This window comes from Pseudopipra pipra, chromosome 2 (assembly GCF_036250125.1).
Source record: "Pseudopipra pipra isolate bDixPip1 chromosome 2, bDixPip1.hap1, whole genome shotgun sequence".
Classification (NCBI taxonomy): domain Eukaryota; kingdom Metazoa; phylum Chordata; class Aves; order Passeriformes; family Pipridae; genus Pseudopipra; species Pseudopipra pipra.
The window spans coordinates 101891294-101907065 of NC_087550.1; the positions used below are offsets into that span (position 1 = coordinate 101891294).

The following is a 15772-nucleotide window of genomic DNA, read 5'->3' on the forward strand; positions in this document are numbered from 1 at the left end:
TCCCTAGACACCATTTGGGAAAGTGTTGACATCCTACAACGCAGGAAGACAAGAATTTGCTGGCTGACAATTATTGTCTACAGCAACGTCTTGTAGTTGTCCATTTGTCCACGTTATGACCTAAGTGATGCTTTCATTTCTTGAGAGCAGTCAAGTCCCAGGTGTCAGCACTGGACAGTGCTGCCATCAAACTCTGCAAAGTACCTTATCTCCACCTGATGCTTCAGCTTTGCTCCTCCAGGAATACTGGGCATAGATGTCTGGCATTAAAGTCCTGTGTCCAGATTAAAGTAATTTCTAGAAGCCAAATTCATGTAAACAAATGATTACATTGCTCCCCTTCCACCTGTCTGAAGCACATAAACGACCAAGTCTTTCATGCTCACTTTCAGCTCTGCTGATTGTTTTGGCTATTTTTGTACTCGTCAACTATTTTGTTTGTCCTTATTTTCAAAGCTGAACCTGAAGATGCAAAGGTTGCTTCTTCTACAGAGTCTTCTCCATGGATGAACCTATGAGGTCTCTGAGAGTTGACCCTATGGGTGACCACTCAGGGAGCTGCAGCTCTGCCAAGGTACCCAGGGACACTGGATGTGGACTTTCCTTACATAAACTTTGAGACTGAGATACTGCAGGCTTGTGGGTCTCTACATGGGACCAAGGCTTCCTGAGAAATGTTAAAAATAAACTAATGCATGGAAACAGATATTTTAAGAGTGTATTTTTTATCTGAGTCTTGGCATGGAAACCTCAAAACTAATTATACAAAAAAATTAGGGAAATGCATGAAGTATAGTAGCCCCAGAAAAACTTAACTGCTTCTCAGTGGAGTCAGAGCTGATTGTGTGGATTTGTATGTGCTCAAAATTGCTTTAGGTCTAGCAAATCACTTGGTCTGAGGAATAAGGAATGTGCTGTGTGCTCTGTGTGCCAACTTAGGGAGCCTGTGTCCCTAAACATCCATGAGATTGCATTCAGCTGTCACAGAGAATACAGGATGGGCTCTGCCTACCTACAAATGCAAGACTCAGTATCTCACTGCAAAAACTGATTTCAGGTATGTAGTTTTAATCATCATTCCCTTAAGATTAGGGGAAAGAAAAGTAATAACTATTGATAGTTGAATATCAGCCTTGTCCAGATTTCTTTAAAACACAATTAAATAAACTTCAGATTCCTGAGGTAAGTATTATAAATATAATCGCCATTGTTATTATCTCCCTAACTTCAGCAAGGTATTTTATCCCAGCTGGACCTCCTTACCAATTCAGCACTTGCACTTCTAACATCTAGGCAAGCTAACTCAGATCTTGCAGTGTAGACACTGAATGACAAGGATCACTTACCTGCAGGTTTCAGCATGAAATATCTTGTGTTTTAGAGCACAGCTCTCCTGGCTCTCCCTACACAAATAGCAGCTGCAGTTCTCTTTACTTTGAAAGAAATCTGTGGGACACTTATGTCTACAGATGCATTCACAATTTTCTTCATCAAATTCCATATGTTGTCCACACATAGCCAGCTCAGCAAGAGAAGGGAGTCCTGCAATAGCACATACATCTTTTAGCAGTAAGCTTTACATGACTAAATCCTGAGTTTGAAAAGACTAACTCTCTCTGTTCTCTAATCACTGGGACTCACACATGTACTCTCTGATAGATTCTAGACTTCAGAATTTCTGTTGTAACGTACAGTGCAGAAAAGGACTTGAGAGAATTGAGATGATTACTTTACTCTGCTATTTCTCATAAGTTGAACCCAACACAAAAATTTTTGAGGATGTATATTACAAGAGCCTAGTGTTATGTTTTGGAATGCATAAATCTTTACTGACAGCAAGTTTTAAAAAGAAAATCTCTAAAAGGATTTAGTCTATACCCATGGCAAAAAGACACATCCATGCAAACTACCAGACCCCCTACAGACACACCACTACACATACACTGCAGAAATTTTTAAGGAGTAATGCTATGTCTAGTAAGATGTAAGCTGGCCTAGCCCTTCAGCAAGGAGCACGTGCACACTTGACAGATAAAAATAAAAGAAAATACTTTGTTTGAGAAACAAAACCCCAGCCAAGGGAACACACTGTCGAATACCTCATCTATCTTCCCTCAAAATACACATCTGGAGTACAATATGAAGCTAATCCTAGCAAAAAGGAAACACATTTTGTGAAAGCTTTATTAAAATGCAAGCAGCACATCCCCGGTTAAAGGTCATGGCATATAACATGTCACTGGGAAGGTAATTTCCTGTAGTTTTACAATTAGCTTTTGGATGTAACCTGTGGAATGTAACCTGCATCTGTGACCTCTGCCACCTGATCTCAGTGGCACACTACTTGAAAGAAACCTTCATTATTGTTTACTTAGTGCTGGAAAACCAATATCCAGACAGAATAAAACCCAAGGCCTACTGGAAGGCAGGAAAGAATCTGCCTAAAATTCTTGGAAGACAAACTCTTTCCTTGAGGTGATAAAGCTCAGCCTGTTTGAAGTGGTGCAGAATATTTCGATCTCACTTTGTTTCAACCTCAAAGACAGACTTTAAATTATTTTGTCCCAGACACTTGCCAAACACAATGTACTTCAGAGAATCATATTTTTTCTCAGGAAGTATTGAGTCTAGTTCAACAAAAGCTATAATTCAATGAGCCACAAATTTTAATGCTCCAAGCTGACCTTACAAAAGGCTAAGTTAAAAGAACTCTTGCTATTCACAGTCATTTGGACTTAATCTGAAATACAGAGTACTAATCCTTTCTTGAGTGAAAAGTCTGACTTGATTTTAACTGCCTAACCTGATGGTCAGAGAATCTGGTCCAGAGTAAGAAAAAATCCAAGAGAAACCACTATGCAACTGATTTCTTGCTTATTAACATTAGGATTTCTTAATCAGCAGACCAGTTTATGAGGTTATTTAGTTTTATTTTAGTTTGCAAGTCTAGAAATTGCTCGCCAACTTGCCTTATTCTTATCCAAAGCCTTGGATTCTTTTGCTTGGTGCATGTAGGTTAAACCACAAAGGCAGGGTTTCCTTCTGTGTTTGTCTGCTCTAGTGCTATGACTGTGTTATTTTGACCAGTACAATTTCCTGAGAAAAACAGTTTCTAAAATCCTTAAACAGGACTTGGAGAAAATTTAGCTTCTCTTAATATTTTTTGCTAGTCAGTATCTTTAGATTTATGCAGTTACCACCCAGAATATTTCCTGCAAATTTCTTTGACAGATTTAAAATTTACAGGAGAAGCAGAGGATGAAGGGCAGCAGTTTCCCTTCTACAAATTTTACCCTGTTCTATTTCCTTCCCCAGACCTGGAGGTGTATACACACGTTTCAAAGCCTCAGTTTCAAAGCCTCCTAAATAACTTAATATTATCATAAAAATACTCAAATACTTTGAAAGTTCATATAATTTTTGGCACTGACTATAGCTAACAGGCACAGCTGATTTTACCTATCTTATTCCTTATTAATTCCCTTCTTAAGAATTTCCCACAATAAATATTCAGCACCTGCTCCATGCAATATATTCCAGGGCATTTTTTTTCTACAGTTAAAAAGTTTTCACTAATGCCCATCTTACAATTTAGGGCCCCTTTAAAATAAAAATGTATTCAGGGTGCCTACTTCACAAACTCTTTAAATACTTTCCTATGTCTTAGTCAGGTTGCTAATATAGAGAGAGCAAAACATCCAAGCAAAAAGCATGAGATGGGGGTAAACACATGAGTGTTTATTTTCAGCTGAGTTTCCACACTGTAATCCAAGTATATTTGGGGATGTGGAATAAAAACTGTGTCTCTCTATGGAAAACAAAGTGAGAAAAAACCCAAAAGGAGACACAAGCAGCTTGGAGATAGTATGCAAAAGTGTCTGTCATTTTGTCTTTACCTTCACGTCTGTTGGAGTGCTGTGTGTCTATAACACATTCACATTTGTCACTATCCCAGATCCATCCATTATGGCAAAATTTGTTGGTAAAGGGGCATCTAGGAGAAAAACAAAACTGAAATAAAAATTAAACCAAAACCAAAAATGATTAGGTGCATTGGTGTAGTCATTTGGCAAAAAGAACCTGCTACTTTGCTGGGTCTGCCACTTGTACTACATGAAGGCTTGGCATCTGTGTGCGTTGCTGCTGCAAAGAGAAAAACTTGAGACTGGGTGGTTCTGCTGGTAGGGTTGAGCTGTCTGGCTCCCAGCAACTACAAGAAGCAAGTAAAGCACGTATTTCAAATTACAGCCTTAAGAAATGGCTACAATTGTGCAGCTCCACTTTTCCATAAAACAGCATTATCCCACCCAGGGTAGTCTTTGTCTTGTAGTATTTGTGCCATGTAACTGTATATTCAATTTTGCCATTCTGCCAGAAGGTGCAGCTCCATTTTGAATTTGACTATGCTTAATGGACTATTTCAACATCAGAGAAGGCCAGTTTGACTTTGAGGCCATTTTCTCTGGGACAGCAACTCACAAAGTGAAGGAAAGCTGAGGTATTTCTGTATTTGTCTAGGAAGAGAATTTAGAGTGGCCAACAGGAGGGAGGGCTGGAGTGACTTTGCTGAAATGGCACCTCTGCCCAGCCCAGATATCCAACTGAAGGGCAGTTATGGGACAAGCCCATACACAGGGCTTGACAGAGACATCCAAGCTGTCTTCCAATGAGTCGTTCAGGCTATTTGTGTTTCTAGAGTCTTTGTTAAATTGATGTAGCCTATTCTCACCGGGAGCACAAGTATGAAGTTATTTTGGAGTTAGATGTGAGGTCAGTTTTCTCCAGCCCATGAGCCTGACAGATGCAAACCAGGACTGGACCAAAAAGTGAAAAGCCATGATTCACATTGATTGTGACCTGGCATGCCATAAGGTATGGCAGAGGGCTTTAGTTTGAGCATATAATTCAGTGTGCCCTGGCTAAATAATGCATGAACAGAGTTGCTGTGTCAAGTTGAAAAAGTCTGCACACATACCCAAAAAGCTCCAGTGGAGCATAGTGCTAATATGTGCACCTTGAGTCCCTGCTCAAGCACCTAAATGTCTTAGTGACTCCAGATGCTGCTGAACTAGCCTGCAGTTTTTTGGATTCTGGTGTCCATTCACTTATAATTCACCAGATTTAGTAAAACTTTCTAACCCCGAGTGATAATCAAGTTATTCGGAAAAACTGTTAGGATAACAGAAAGAGAATGGACCATTATAACAAAATAATTTGAACACACGTAGAAGTTTGCAAATGAGGGAACTTACCCATCTTCTTCTGGGTACTGGACAGATCTTCGTATGATGGTATACTGGTGGTGCTGGGTATTTGATGTACATTTACAGCCTGTGTGATTGGCAATTTTGATGGGCACAGGCTCAGGAACACTTGTCAAGGGAACCGAGATCTCAAAGAGCTAGGTGGGTGAAATAATATTTATTTTTCAGTTTCCATTATGCAGTTAATATTTTGAGTTTTAAATAAAAATGTCTTATTCTTTGACATCATTTTTGCCACCCTTGCTCTTTTCTAGAGATAGTTACCATAAGTATAAATGAGCAGAAGTGCACTGAGAGTTTTGAAGAGTAACCAATGCCCACCAAAGTAGGAACTTGCCAAAACGGTGGTCCTAGTACTGTATTAACAGCTATTAAACACCCAAGACCACTCAAAATTGTTTGCAAACAAACTCAAAAACCTCTTCTGGATGCTAGGGACAAATGGAAGAGGTAGGTGTTGGGAATTTTATTATATCATCAGTTGAATCTCGACCACTTATGAAGACAGCTATTTAACTGTCCTTAGGTATAATCACAGTATGCATCTTTAGGGGCCTAACTGAACCCCCACAGCCTCCTGAGAGAGGGGAAAACAGGTGTAAATAGAGGAAAGTTCATTCTGCTTCAACTGGATTTCTGCAGGGAATCATCCCAGAAACATCTCTCTGTTGACTATAGCAGGAGCTTAAGAAACAAAGCAGCCTGTCTTCAGTGCCTCCAAACTGTTAAGGGCAATGTTTGAGTAGCCCCGTGGAGGCTCTGATTCCTTGGGCAGCTATGTGTAGGAGCTGTTGAAATGATCCACACCCCCTCTGCCTCCCAGACCAGCTTCCTTCTCATGGAAACTAAAACACTGGGTACATCTTGGTGTGCCAGCATGTCTTGGCTTAATGCTGCATCCGCGTGCAGGGACTGAGTATTCCTACGCCGGAGTGCTTAGACATTTAAACTTCGGATTTTTCATATCTAACTTCAGGTGGCATTAATGTCCTTCAGTGGATATTATACACCAAGGAAAGAAAAAATGCTCTTACTGCTATGGGAATATGGGAATAATTCCATTAGGTGAGTAAATCTGGACTGATGGTGGTGTATCCAAAAGTGGAACTTAGTTGGGGGCTTTTGAGGGAATGCTTATTTTGAAGGATGCTAAAGGAATGTTACACTCTGCAGAACTGCAGTTTTTCAACAAACTTATGAACTGCTGCTCAAAAAACACATAAATAAATAAATACTTTTTAGCCTGACCTAGCTCTCTGAGCTGATGGGATGTTTTTTGTGTGTGGCCAACAGCTCATAAGAGCTTTCTCCTTCTGGTGTGGAATGAAAGCAATTAATGAGCATTGACGCAAGAAGGACAGGCCCTGATTTATTTTACTCCAGCTATATTCCAGCACAACCAGACACAGTGGAATTACATTCCAACAGACACGAAATAAATACAGAAGTGAATTGGATCTGTTCCCCATGAAGGCTTCAATTTTCTTTTTAAAACAACTGCCCTTGATCTTTGTTCTGATTTAAAGAAAAGGCTTTTTCGTAAGTAGAACTTCATTTATTATGCCAAGTCAAGTAGGAATGCACAAGATGAAGTTTCCTGTGCTTCTTCTGTGGGTATAAATCATAGAATCATAGAAAGGCTTGGGTTGGAAGAGACCTTAGAGATCATGTAATTCCCCCCGCCCCCGCCCCGGCCTCCATGAGCAGAGATGCCACCCACTAGATCGGATTGCTGATCAACACAGATGGTTTCATCCATAGAGCAGACTGAGAGCACTAAACTTGGAGCTCTGCTCAGCCACCCACGGGAGCAAGATATCTCTGTACATAGCCTCTAGTGGGAACCTACAGAAAGAAGCTTTCTGGCTACTCTGTGCTCACTTTTTTTGTCATTGGCCATTAAAACTGGGTTATTGCATGTTGTAACTAATTAGTAATTGATGCCTTTCTTTTCCTAAGTGACTTGTTATTTGGGACATTCAGATCCTGAGGCATTCTAATTAAGAGCATCTGGTCTCTCTTGATGAAAATGTGTCCTTTTCTGGATCACAAAATTGCACATCCAAAATTATTAGCCAGCCTTCTTGGCACAGTAATGTTGAAATGCAGTGGCCCCACACAACAAAATTTCTTGGGGTCTCTCTTAAACCTTTGATACAGAGGATTCCCATGAGCCAATACTTTCAACGTCTTCCCAGTCCAAATAACAATACATTAAAGAAGGATTAAACTTCTTAACATCACATGAGCCTGCAGTCACTTTCTCAAGGCCTGATTTTCCATTTCTACACGTATATAATTCATGTCTAAGAATGCAACATGAATGTAAAATGCTATTACACATGCTGCATTCACTCTGCATGGATAAAAAATTAATTCTGCTGTTTGTTATGATAGTGCAGACAGATCTTTCATAACAGGATCTCAGAAACCAAACATCCTTCTTCCCCTCCCTTTTTGGAGAGCCAGGGTAAAAAGAAAACACATGAATAGTCTCATTTACCGTTTTCGACACGTAAGTTGTACTTGTATTCATGCAGCTCAGACTCTCCTCATTGCAGCAGCCTCCACATCTGAACACATTCACACAGGGGGGCTTGAAAAATTTGTTGGTTGTTGTACCCAGCTCTTTGGCAACTTCCACACAGGTTTCCCTTGGCACACATTGAGTCTTTTGCCATTCCTCATCTATTACTGGAGAAAACACCATTTTTATGAGTAATTATGTCAAAGTTAAACCTCTTGATTAGTGAAGCAGAAGCATTATTTAAATAAAAATGAAGTGCTGGCAGGCCTTTTGCACTTACTTGGATCAATTTGCACTTAACTTGGATCGATCTAAGGATCAGAGAGAGTCTGATTTCAAAATTATCCCAGTAACTTACACCAGCTTACTGGCAGAGATTGTTGCATTTATCCACCTTTAGATTTCAATGCAGATGACCAAAATCTCTATTAATTCTGGCGGGTTAGGTACAGCTGCATCGATTTCCCCTAGCTGAGAGTCCCCCAGCTTCACATTGTCTGAAAAAACTGCTCCCCCCCCTGTTTCCCTTCACTCCAGGGTCACCTTTCTTTTTGTCATTTTATCCTCACTCTGCATGTACTCCACCACAGACTCTCGGTAGAACACGGGCCCGAGTGCAAAAGCACCTTAATGATCAGCAGATTCTGGTCAGAGGGTATTAACACTCCTGCTGGATGTCAGCCAGTGAGCAGTGTTTCCAAACTGCCTAAGGAAATCCAAGACAAACAATCTCACACCTCAATACCGTCAGGGGGTTCAAGTTTAAATAACAGGAATATGAATTCAAGCATAATCTGTCTATTCAAAACACTGTGACATCTTTCAAATACTGAATTGTTGTAGACTAGTAGACTAGAGTTGACTGATCTGTCACATTCTGACTGTAAGAAGAAATAATGCATTAACTGATTAAACCAGACAGAGAAAACAGTGACATTTACATAATACAATCCTGAGTCTTGTCAAGAAGTGGCCCTGCTTTTTTTGGCTTTTGCTTACCTGATTCAAGTTATGAAATTACCCAAGAGTCATCAATGCTTATGCTTTAAGTTCTCCTTAAAATTATGAAAAACATTTTTCCTGTCTGCCCTTGTCCGTCAGGCTTATGAAAGATCAAAGACAACTTCTACACTACCAAAAAAAATGCTCTCTCTTCCATTGTAGTCTACCTTTCTAATATTTTGAAAAGAGTGCCTAAGTTTACAGGGAAGTTCTGGGAAAAAAATCTGAAATAATTTTAACCTACATATTATACCTCCCCTTCAGATGAGCATTTATTTTTTTCCCTTTCCTACCTGACTTTCCTTTTCTTTTTTTTTTTTTAACTTTTTCTTCAACTGACTGTGTATATTTAAATCATTTTTTTTATTCCTACAGTCCTTCCCCTGGGATTGATTCACTCCCTTTCCTAGTCATGAAAAGAGTACAGGAAATAAGAGCTTGGGGTCCGAATTCTGATTTTACAACATAAATTAAGAGAAGAATCATTGAATTGAATAAAATTTTCTAGAGTAATGTTAGTCTATCAAAATAGCAATCTAATCCTAGCCTTAAAATAGAAAATAAAGTGTTTGCCAAAGTCATTATGGTATGTGCATGTAATCACTTCAGATGTCACTTCAATGAGTGTAAGCAGTGATGACCTTTCCAACAGAACACATCCTCACTTTATTAACCACTTCTTTAGCAGAAGGGCTGTTATAGGAATTGAGTGTCTTGTTCAGAAGCATCGTGGTCACCCTGATCTTTCCTGTGAGCAAGCACAGGGCAGTTGCTGAAAAATTTGGCTCTGATAAGGACTCCAGCTTGAAAGTGCTGCAGTTCTTAGTTAGCTGAGCTGCTCAGAGGAGGCTGTGGTTAGACAAAGTGATGCAAACTTTCAGTGAATTCATTGTTAAAGCACTAGAAAGGAGGAAGAAAGTCCTGAATTTGCCCTTCTGGAGTTTAGGGTGCTGTGGAAGATGGTCTAGTGAAACAATGATGAGTCTCGATCCAGCCTTCTCATCAAAACTCTTAAAACAAAACAGATGGCCTTGGCATAAAGGTCACTATTTAATGACTGGGAAGGGTGTGGGAAAGAAATACATGTTTGTAGGCTTGGGTTTTTTTAAAAGGAGCTTTAGTACCTTGAATGTACTAAGATATTAGAACAAATGTCATTTCTGCCCTGGGATAATTTCACTTTGGATGGAAGAATGGAGACGATGACCCAATAGGCTTTTTTTAAAATCTTGAATTTCAGTGACTCGCCTTTTAAATGAGAAAGCTGACATCTCTATGTCTAGAGTTAGACTTTCAAAGGGAAAATAGGAAGCAACCTAATAGCTATTTCAAGTAGAAAATTGTATCTATATGACTATAGTCATAGAACCACAGAACAGTTTGGATTGGAAGGGACCTTAAAGATCCTCTGGCTCCAACCCTACTGTCATGGGCGGGCACACATCCCACTAGACCACATTGCTTCGAACTCCATCCAGCCTGGCCTTGAGCACTTCTAGAGATGGGGCACCCTAACTTCTCTGGGCAACCTGTTCCAGTGCCTCACCACCTTCACAGTAAAGAATTTCTTCCTAATATCTAATCTAAACCTATTCTCTTTCAGCTTAAAGCCATTCCCCCTTGTCCTGTCACTACATGTCCTTGGAAAAAGTTCCTCTCTATCTTTCTTGTAGTCCCCTTTATGGAAGGCTACAATTATGTCTCCACTTAGCCTTCTCTTCTCCAGGCTTAGCAGCCCCAAGTCTCTTAGTCTGTCTTCATAGGAGAGATGCTCCAGCTCTGTGACAATCTCAAATTAGTCACAGCACACTAAATGGCATTGTGACTCTATTACCTCAACATTATTTACATTATAAATAAATACATACATATTTACATCATAAATACTAAATTATATTATTCTGCCAGTGAAAAATGCCCATTTCAATATGTCCTGCCTCAGTAACACCTGATAACATCCTCTTTTGTCATGCTGTTTTGACAAAAGGAATATTTTAATTTTGCAGAAATGCTGGTGCTCACTAAATGATCAATAGTGAGAGTTACAGAGAATTCTATAATTTAATAGAGAATTACAGCATTTGACACTGGGTACCACTTCAAATAACTCTATGGATTTTTAATGTTGCTGACTAGAATTATAAAGGTATATAAACAAAATGTTTATCATTAATTAAAGCCATCTTAATTGTTCCAAAGGTGTGTATTTTATTTAACTTGTTTTCTGTACAAAATTTCTATGAGAAGTTTTAAAACATGCCTGTGATGTGAAAGCCCTCTTCAGACTGGCACTTGTATATGCATTTCTGTGCTGTGGCTCAGAGAAGCAGTTTAAGGCCTTCGCTCAGACATAATTTAGCTGAATAATGGTGTGTGAATGTGGCTGAAGTTGTTGTAAAAGTGGTACTGGAACAAGATCAGCAATATCTGATTTTCCACGAGGAAAGCAATATGATCATATCACTTCAGGGTAAAGACAACAAAAAGATTAGCTTTGTCTGTCCTTCATTAGTCTATGGTGTAGCTTTGCTGTAGAATATCCAATTGCTAGACCAAAATATAGTAACTGATCCTTTATTTTATATCCATGAACATGTAATGTCTTTTGAGTCTTTCAGCTACGAGGAATAAAATTCATTTTTGCTCCAGATGAGGGAGTAGATTGTGATTCTCAACTTTCAGTTGCTGTTTGGTTGCTTCAAGATCTGCTTTTCTCTGGGGAAACTTCCTCAAATAGATTGAGGTTAGGACAGTACCTTCTTTCTCTCAATTCCCACCCAGATGCTGCTGCTGATGCAGTGCCTTGTATCAGAGCACACCTAATAAAAAAGGGATTTCTATGCCTGCAGTAAAGTTCATTCATTTCTGCTTGCAAGCAAATTCTGAGATATAGCACAATGCTGCTGGCTGGCCCCTTTGCCAATCATTCTGACTCAGTCTTTGCACACTGACTTCTCCTTTTTTGGACTGACAGATCCCTGCATGGTACAGGGAGGTGTACTCAGACTGTTGTCTGACGTTTTTTCATACACAGTCATTTTCCATTAATGCCCTGTTGTTTCCAGTATGGGTGTATTCTAGGAAGCCCCTTGTATTTAACACTTTGCTGCACAAGAATCAGGGGACTTGAAGCTGAGATCAGACTCATCCACAAACCTGCACCTACCTTTCAGTGTGTCGATGTCATAGAAAGCAGCAGCAAATCTGGTCGAGCGATGTGATGCAGAGCGTGAGTCTAAATTGGCCAGACTCTTGAGTTTTAGCCTGCATTTCCACAGCTTCCAGTCCTCAGAGTGAGTAATGTGAAGCAGCTCTTCCAGGCTGGATGCTCTCCTAATCTGCTGTTCTGATCGCTCCAACGCTGACAGAGATGTCCTCTGGAAGGAAAGGGCGAAGTCAGAAAGCTGGTACTTTACAGCCTGTCCCCAGTACATGGAGCACTTGTACCAAACGACAGCACATTACTGAGGACATCTGAGAGTAGCTGGGAAAACAGCAGCACATAGAGATGTCCAGGGCTTTGACAGTGTGCAGCACCAGACTGATCTGTAGGATTTGTGCCTGTATAAATTGGGAAGGGGAGATACCCACTTCATCACAGCCCTCAGAGCTATTTGACAAATGCAGACCTTACTGTGTCCCGGTCCACAGGTAACCTGGCAGACAGTGATCACATCACTGCTGTGCCTGAGCTGGCCAGTCATGCCAGCGGGAATCACAGGTCACCCCTACAGGCAACTCGAATGAGTTCAGCTGGTGAGCCCAATCCATGTGCCTTTGCAAAAAGCCACCTCAAGGTGCCAGAAGTCTGGTTCCAGCCATGAGACACCACTGCAAGTCTGGTGATACATCTGGAAGCTGCACTAAGTACAAGGGCTCATCCACATGGCAGGCAAACATAGCATTCAACATGCTGCAAAGTGCAGGAAGCATCTGCCTTCTCCCATTCTGACTACTGTTTGGGTCATGCCCAAGTCAGCCAACACGGCCTCATGTCCAGCCTCAAGGCTGTGGCTGTGCAGCAGCATTAGCACGGTCATTGCATTTTCCACCTTATGATGTCCATGACCACTATCTTCTCTTACTGGAGAAGACTTCTTACAAAGACCTACCTCATCAGTTTAAAGTTGATATTCACTTTAAAAATACCTGTTTAACACTTAATATAGCACAGCACCCCATAACAATACTGGTTTCTTTTGGCTGCTGCTTTCTGACATCTGTGTTTGTGTCTTTATCAAGGCATTGAGAATTTATTTCCACTGACTCACCAGATCTGCTGAAAACATTGCCTCCAACCCAAGTAAAAGGTTATCTTTGTAAATGTCTGTGTTGCACTGGACTTGTGCTCTCTCAGCTGTACTCCCTGGTCATACAGTGAGCTGTATTTTTTGACATGAAAATAAAGGGCTGCAGTGCCAGCTGTCATAATAAAATACCAGCTCTTAAAAGCAGAGCTGCAGTACAGGAGGCTGTATAGACTTCTGTACAGCAGACAGAAGTCTGAACTGGTAGCAAGCGAGTGCTCTGTATAGGACTGGGGAAGGGGTGGGGAAAGCGTGACCTATAAGAGGAAGATTTTTAGATGAGATCTGAAACCCAGGCACTGAGTGCATGTTACTTGTTATTAAAACATCTGTGGCATTTATTTTGCAACGATACAGATGTTAGCCTGTACATACGGGCCAAGTTCGTTTTTGGGTAATTACCTTCCACTGACCTAAAATTCCCTGTGTAGTTAACTCAGAATAAGTTATTTGCTCTCCTTTTATGCCCATACAGAACATTATACTGTGCTCTAGCAAGCTGCCATGTTTCATTATAGAGATGGCTGCTTCATAGGTGAATGATTTCTCATGCATTTCATATGTGGTAAAAACTGGAAACCCCATCTCAGTACTTATGGACTAATAGCTCAGAAGGAATGTGAATACTTAGCAACAGTAACTGAATTTCAAGATAGTTTTACAAACAAGATGCCCAGAATTTTGCTGATCCAGGAAAGCTGAAATTCAGCTCGAGGTCAATGTGTCAAGACTTATTTTTTCTAAGAACCACAGCTTATATTCACTCCCATTCACAAACTGTTTCCTTGATCTTGCAAAACATGCAAGTGTAGGACCAGTGCTGGCATGGTAATGGGACCAAAGATTTCAAAACTGAACTCTATTACCCATTGACTTTTTTTTCTCTCTGTGGTAAAAAATATGTTCTACTAGACTGAATTTGCAGAGAACCTGTAAAATGAGATGAAAGTATTCTGTAACTTAGAAGACATATCCCTGCACTTCTTATAAGAGTCAGTAGTTTGGAACAATTAGCTTTTCCATTTCTTTTACTTACATATCAAGGGGTTTTATTAATCATAGAATCATAGTATTGTTAAGGTTGGAAAAGACCTCTAAGATCATCAAGTCCAACTGTCAGGCCAGCACCACTACCATTTTCCCCACTAAACCTGATTCTTATCCTGATTCTTATATCAACAAAAGAAGTTTTAAACCTAAGATGAAAGAGTACAGAAAAAATAGACATGCCTCCTCATGATAAGCAAAGATATCTGGTTTTGTCTAAAGCAAGAATTTGTACTGTTTTAGGGGGTTTTATATTTTTAAAGCTCTACAAATTCCTTAGTATGGACAGAATGCACTGAAATTAACTAACTTTATGCCTTCACAAATACTATTGTATAAAAAGGTCATTAAAGTAGAGGTCATTATTATACCAAAAAAATGCATCTCCAATAGGATTTGAATTCTGACAATTAAAAAAACCCATCTCTGATATTGATGCATCATAGTGGTACTGACAAAGCTACTCAGGTTGTTCTTCCTCTTACTGGTTTTCATATGCTGGAAGTTGGAGAGTATGGTCAAAGGAAATGAAAAGAGAAATGCTCATTACAGAATTGCCTCTGCAGTCATCAGAAATGTATCCTAATAAACTAAATCATGATTGTCCAAAACTCACGCAGAGCCCTCAGAACTGGAAGTTATCATTTCTCTGTCAGATCCAGCTCTCCTCAACATTGCCTGGGCTATTCAACCCTGAGGTAAATCTGTTGCCCCTACTCTCTTCATGTTTCCTAACACCTATTCAAGCTCTGCAGTTTGATGGGATAGCCTGTTTCCTACCATGACACCACTAGAATAATTGTATTCCTTCTTCTTATATTTGACGTCTTCCTCAGGGGAACAGATTTTACAGATGACTTTATAACTTCTTCACAGGATTCCCTATCCAGTATAGAATTTCCTGATGCCCTTTCCCACAACAACAACAGCACTAAGATAAAGTATGGTCTGTGCCTCTGAGCATTGCTGACACTGGACAAGACGGCAAGCTGAAGGCACTGCTGAAGGCTTTTAAGGGAGGTCTGAATCTCAAGTAGTTGTAGGTTTTTACAGTGGGAACATCTATTTTTCTGTGAGCTAGTTGCTCTCAGCTCCCTCTGTAGCAAAGACAGAGAAATATAGACACTTTTAGAGCATGATTCATTTAAAATCACATTGAAAGTCTTTTAGTGGCTGCCCAGCAAGGCCAGACTCACCAGATCACAAGATGGATCAGCATGGTAGATCTTTGGTCAAACATATCTCAACATAACTATCTCGGGTATGAAACATCTGAAGAGAAGAACTTCATTTTGTTTCAATCTTGCTAAGTGCCAAAACAGGAACAGTGGAAAGCACCTTATGTTTTTCTTTTGATTCATTTGAGACTACTACAATGCTCTTATCCTAAATGTTCTTCTAAACTCTTCTAAACCCAGTAGACTGTTCAGCAGTCAGGAGGTTATCCCTCATCCTGATACACTTTGACCATAGAGGTGGTTGTCCACAACTTAAAAGCATTCAAAACTAATAGCTTAAAAAATGAAAAGTGTGTAAGGTGTGTCCTGCTCCACCAGCAGGACACAGCCCTACAGACTGAACTGCTTCAGCTGGGCACTCTCTTGCTGCAGCACAGCAGCACCGAA

General features: G+C 40.1%; 1 protein-coding gene across 1 annotated transcript in view; it reads right to left on the reverse strand.

Annotated features, from left to right (window-relative positions):
- Positions 1–15772, reverse strand: part of VEGFD (vascular endothelial growth factor D) — a 29797-nt gene that overhangs the window by 773 nt on the left and 13252 nt on the right. The window contains exons 2-6 of the mRNA XM_064646672.1: positions 11960–12170; positions 7768–7958; positions 5253–5401; positions 3897–3994; positions 1347–1542 (exon numbers count right to left, since the gene is read on the reverse strand). Coding sequence (XP_064502742.1) covers positions 1347–1542; positions 3897–3994; positions 5253–5401; positions 7768–7958; positions 11960–12170 — 845 coding nt within the window. The remainder of the gene's footprint in view (positions 1–1346; positions 1543–3896; positions 3995–5252; positions 5402–7767; positions 7959–11959; positions 12171–15772) is intronic.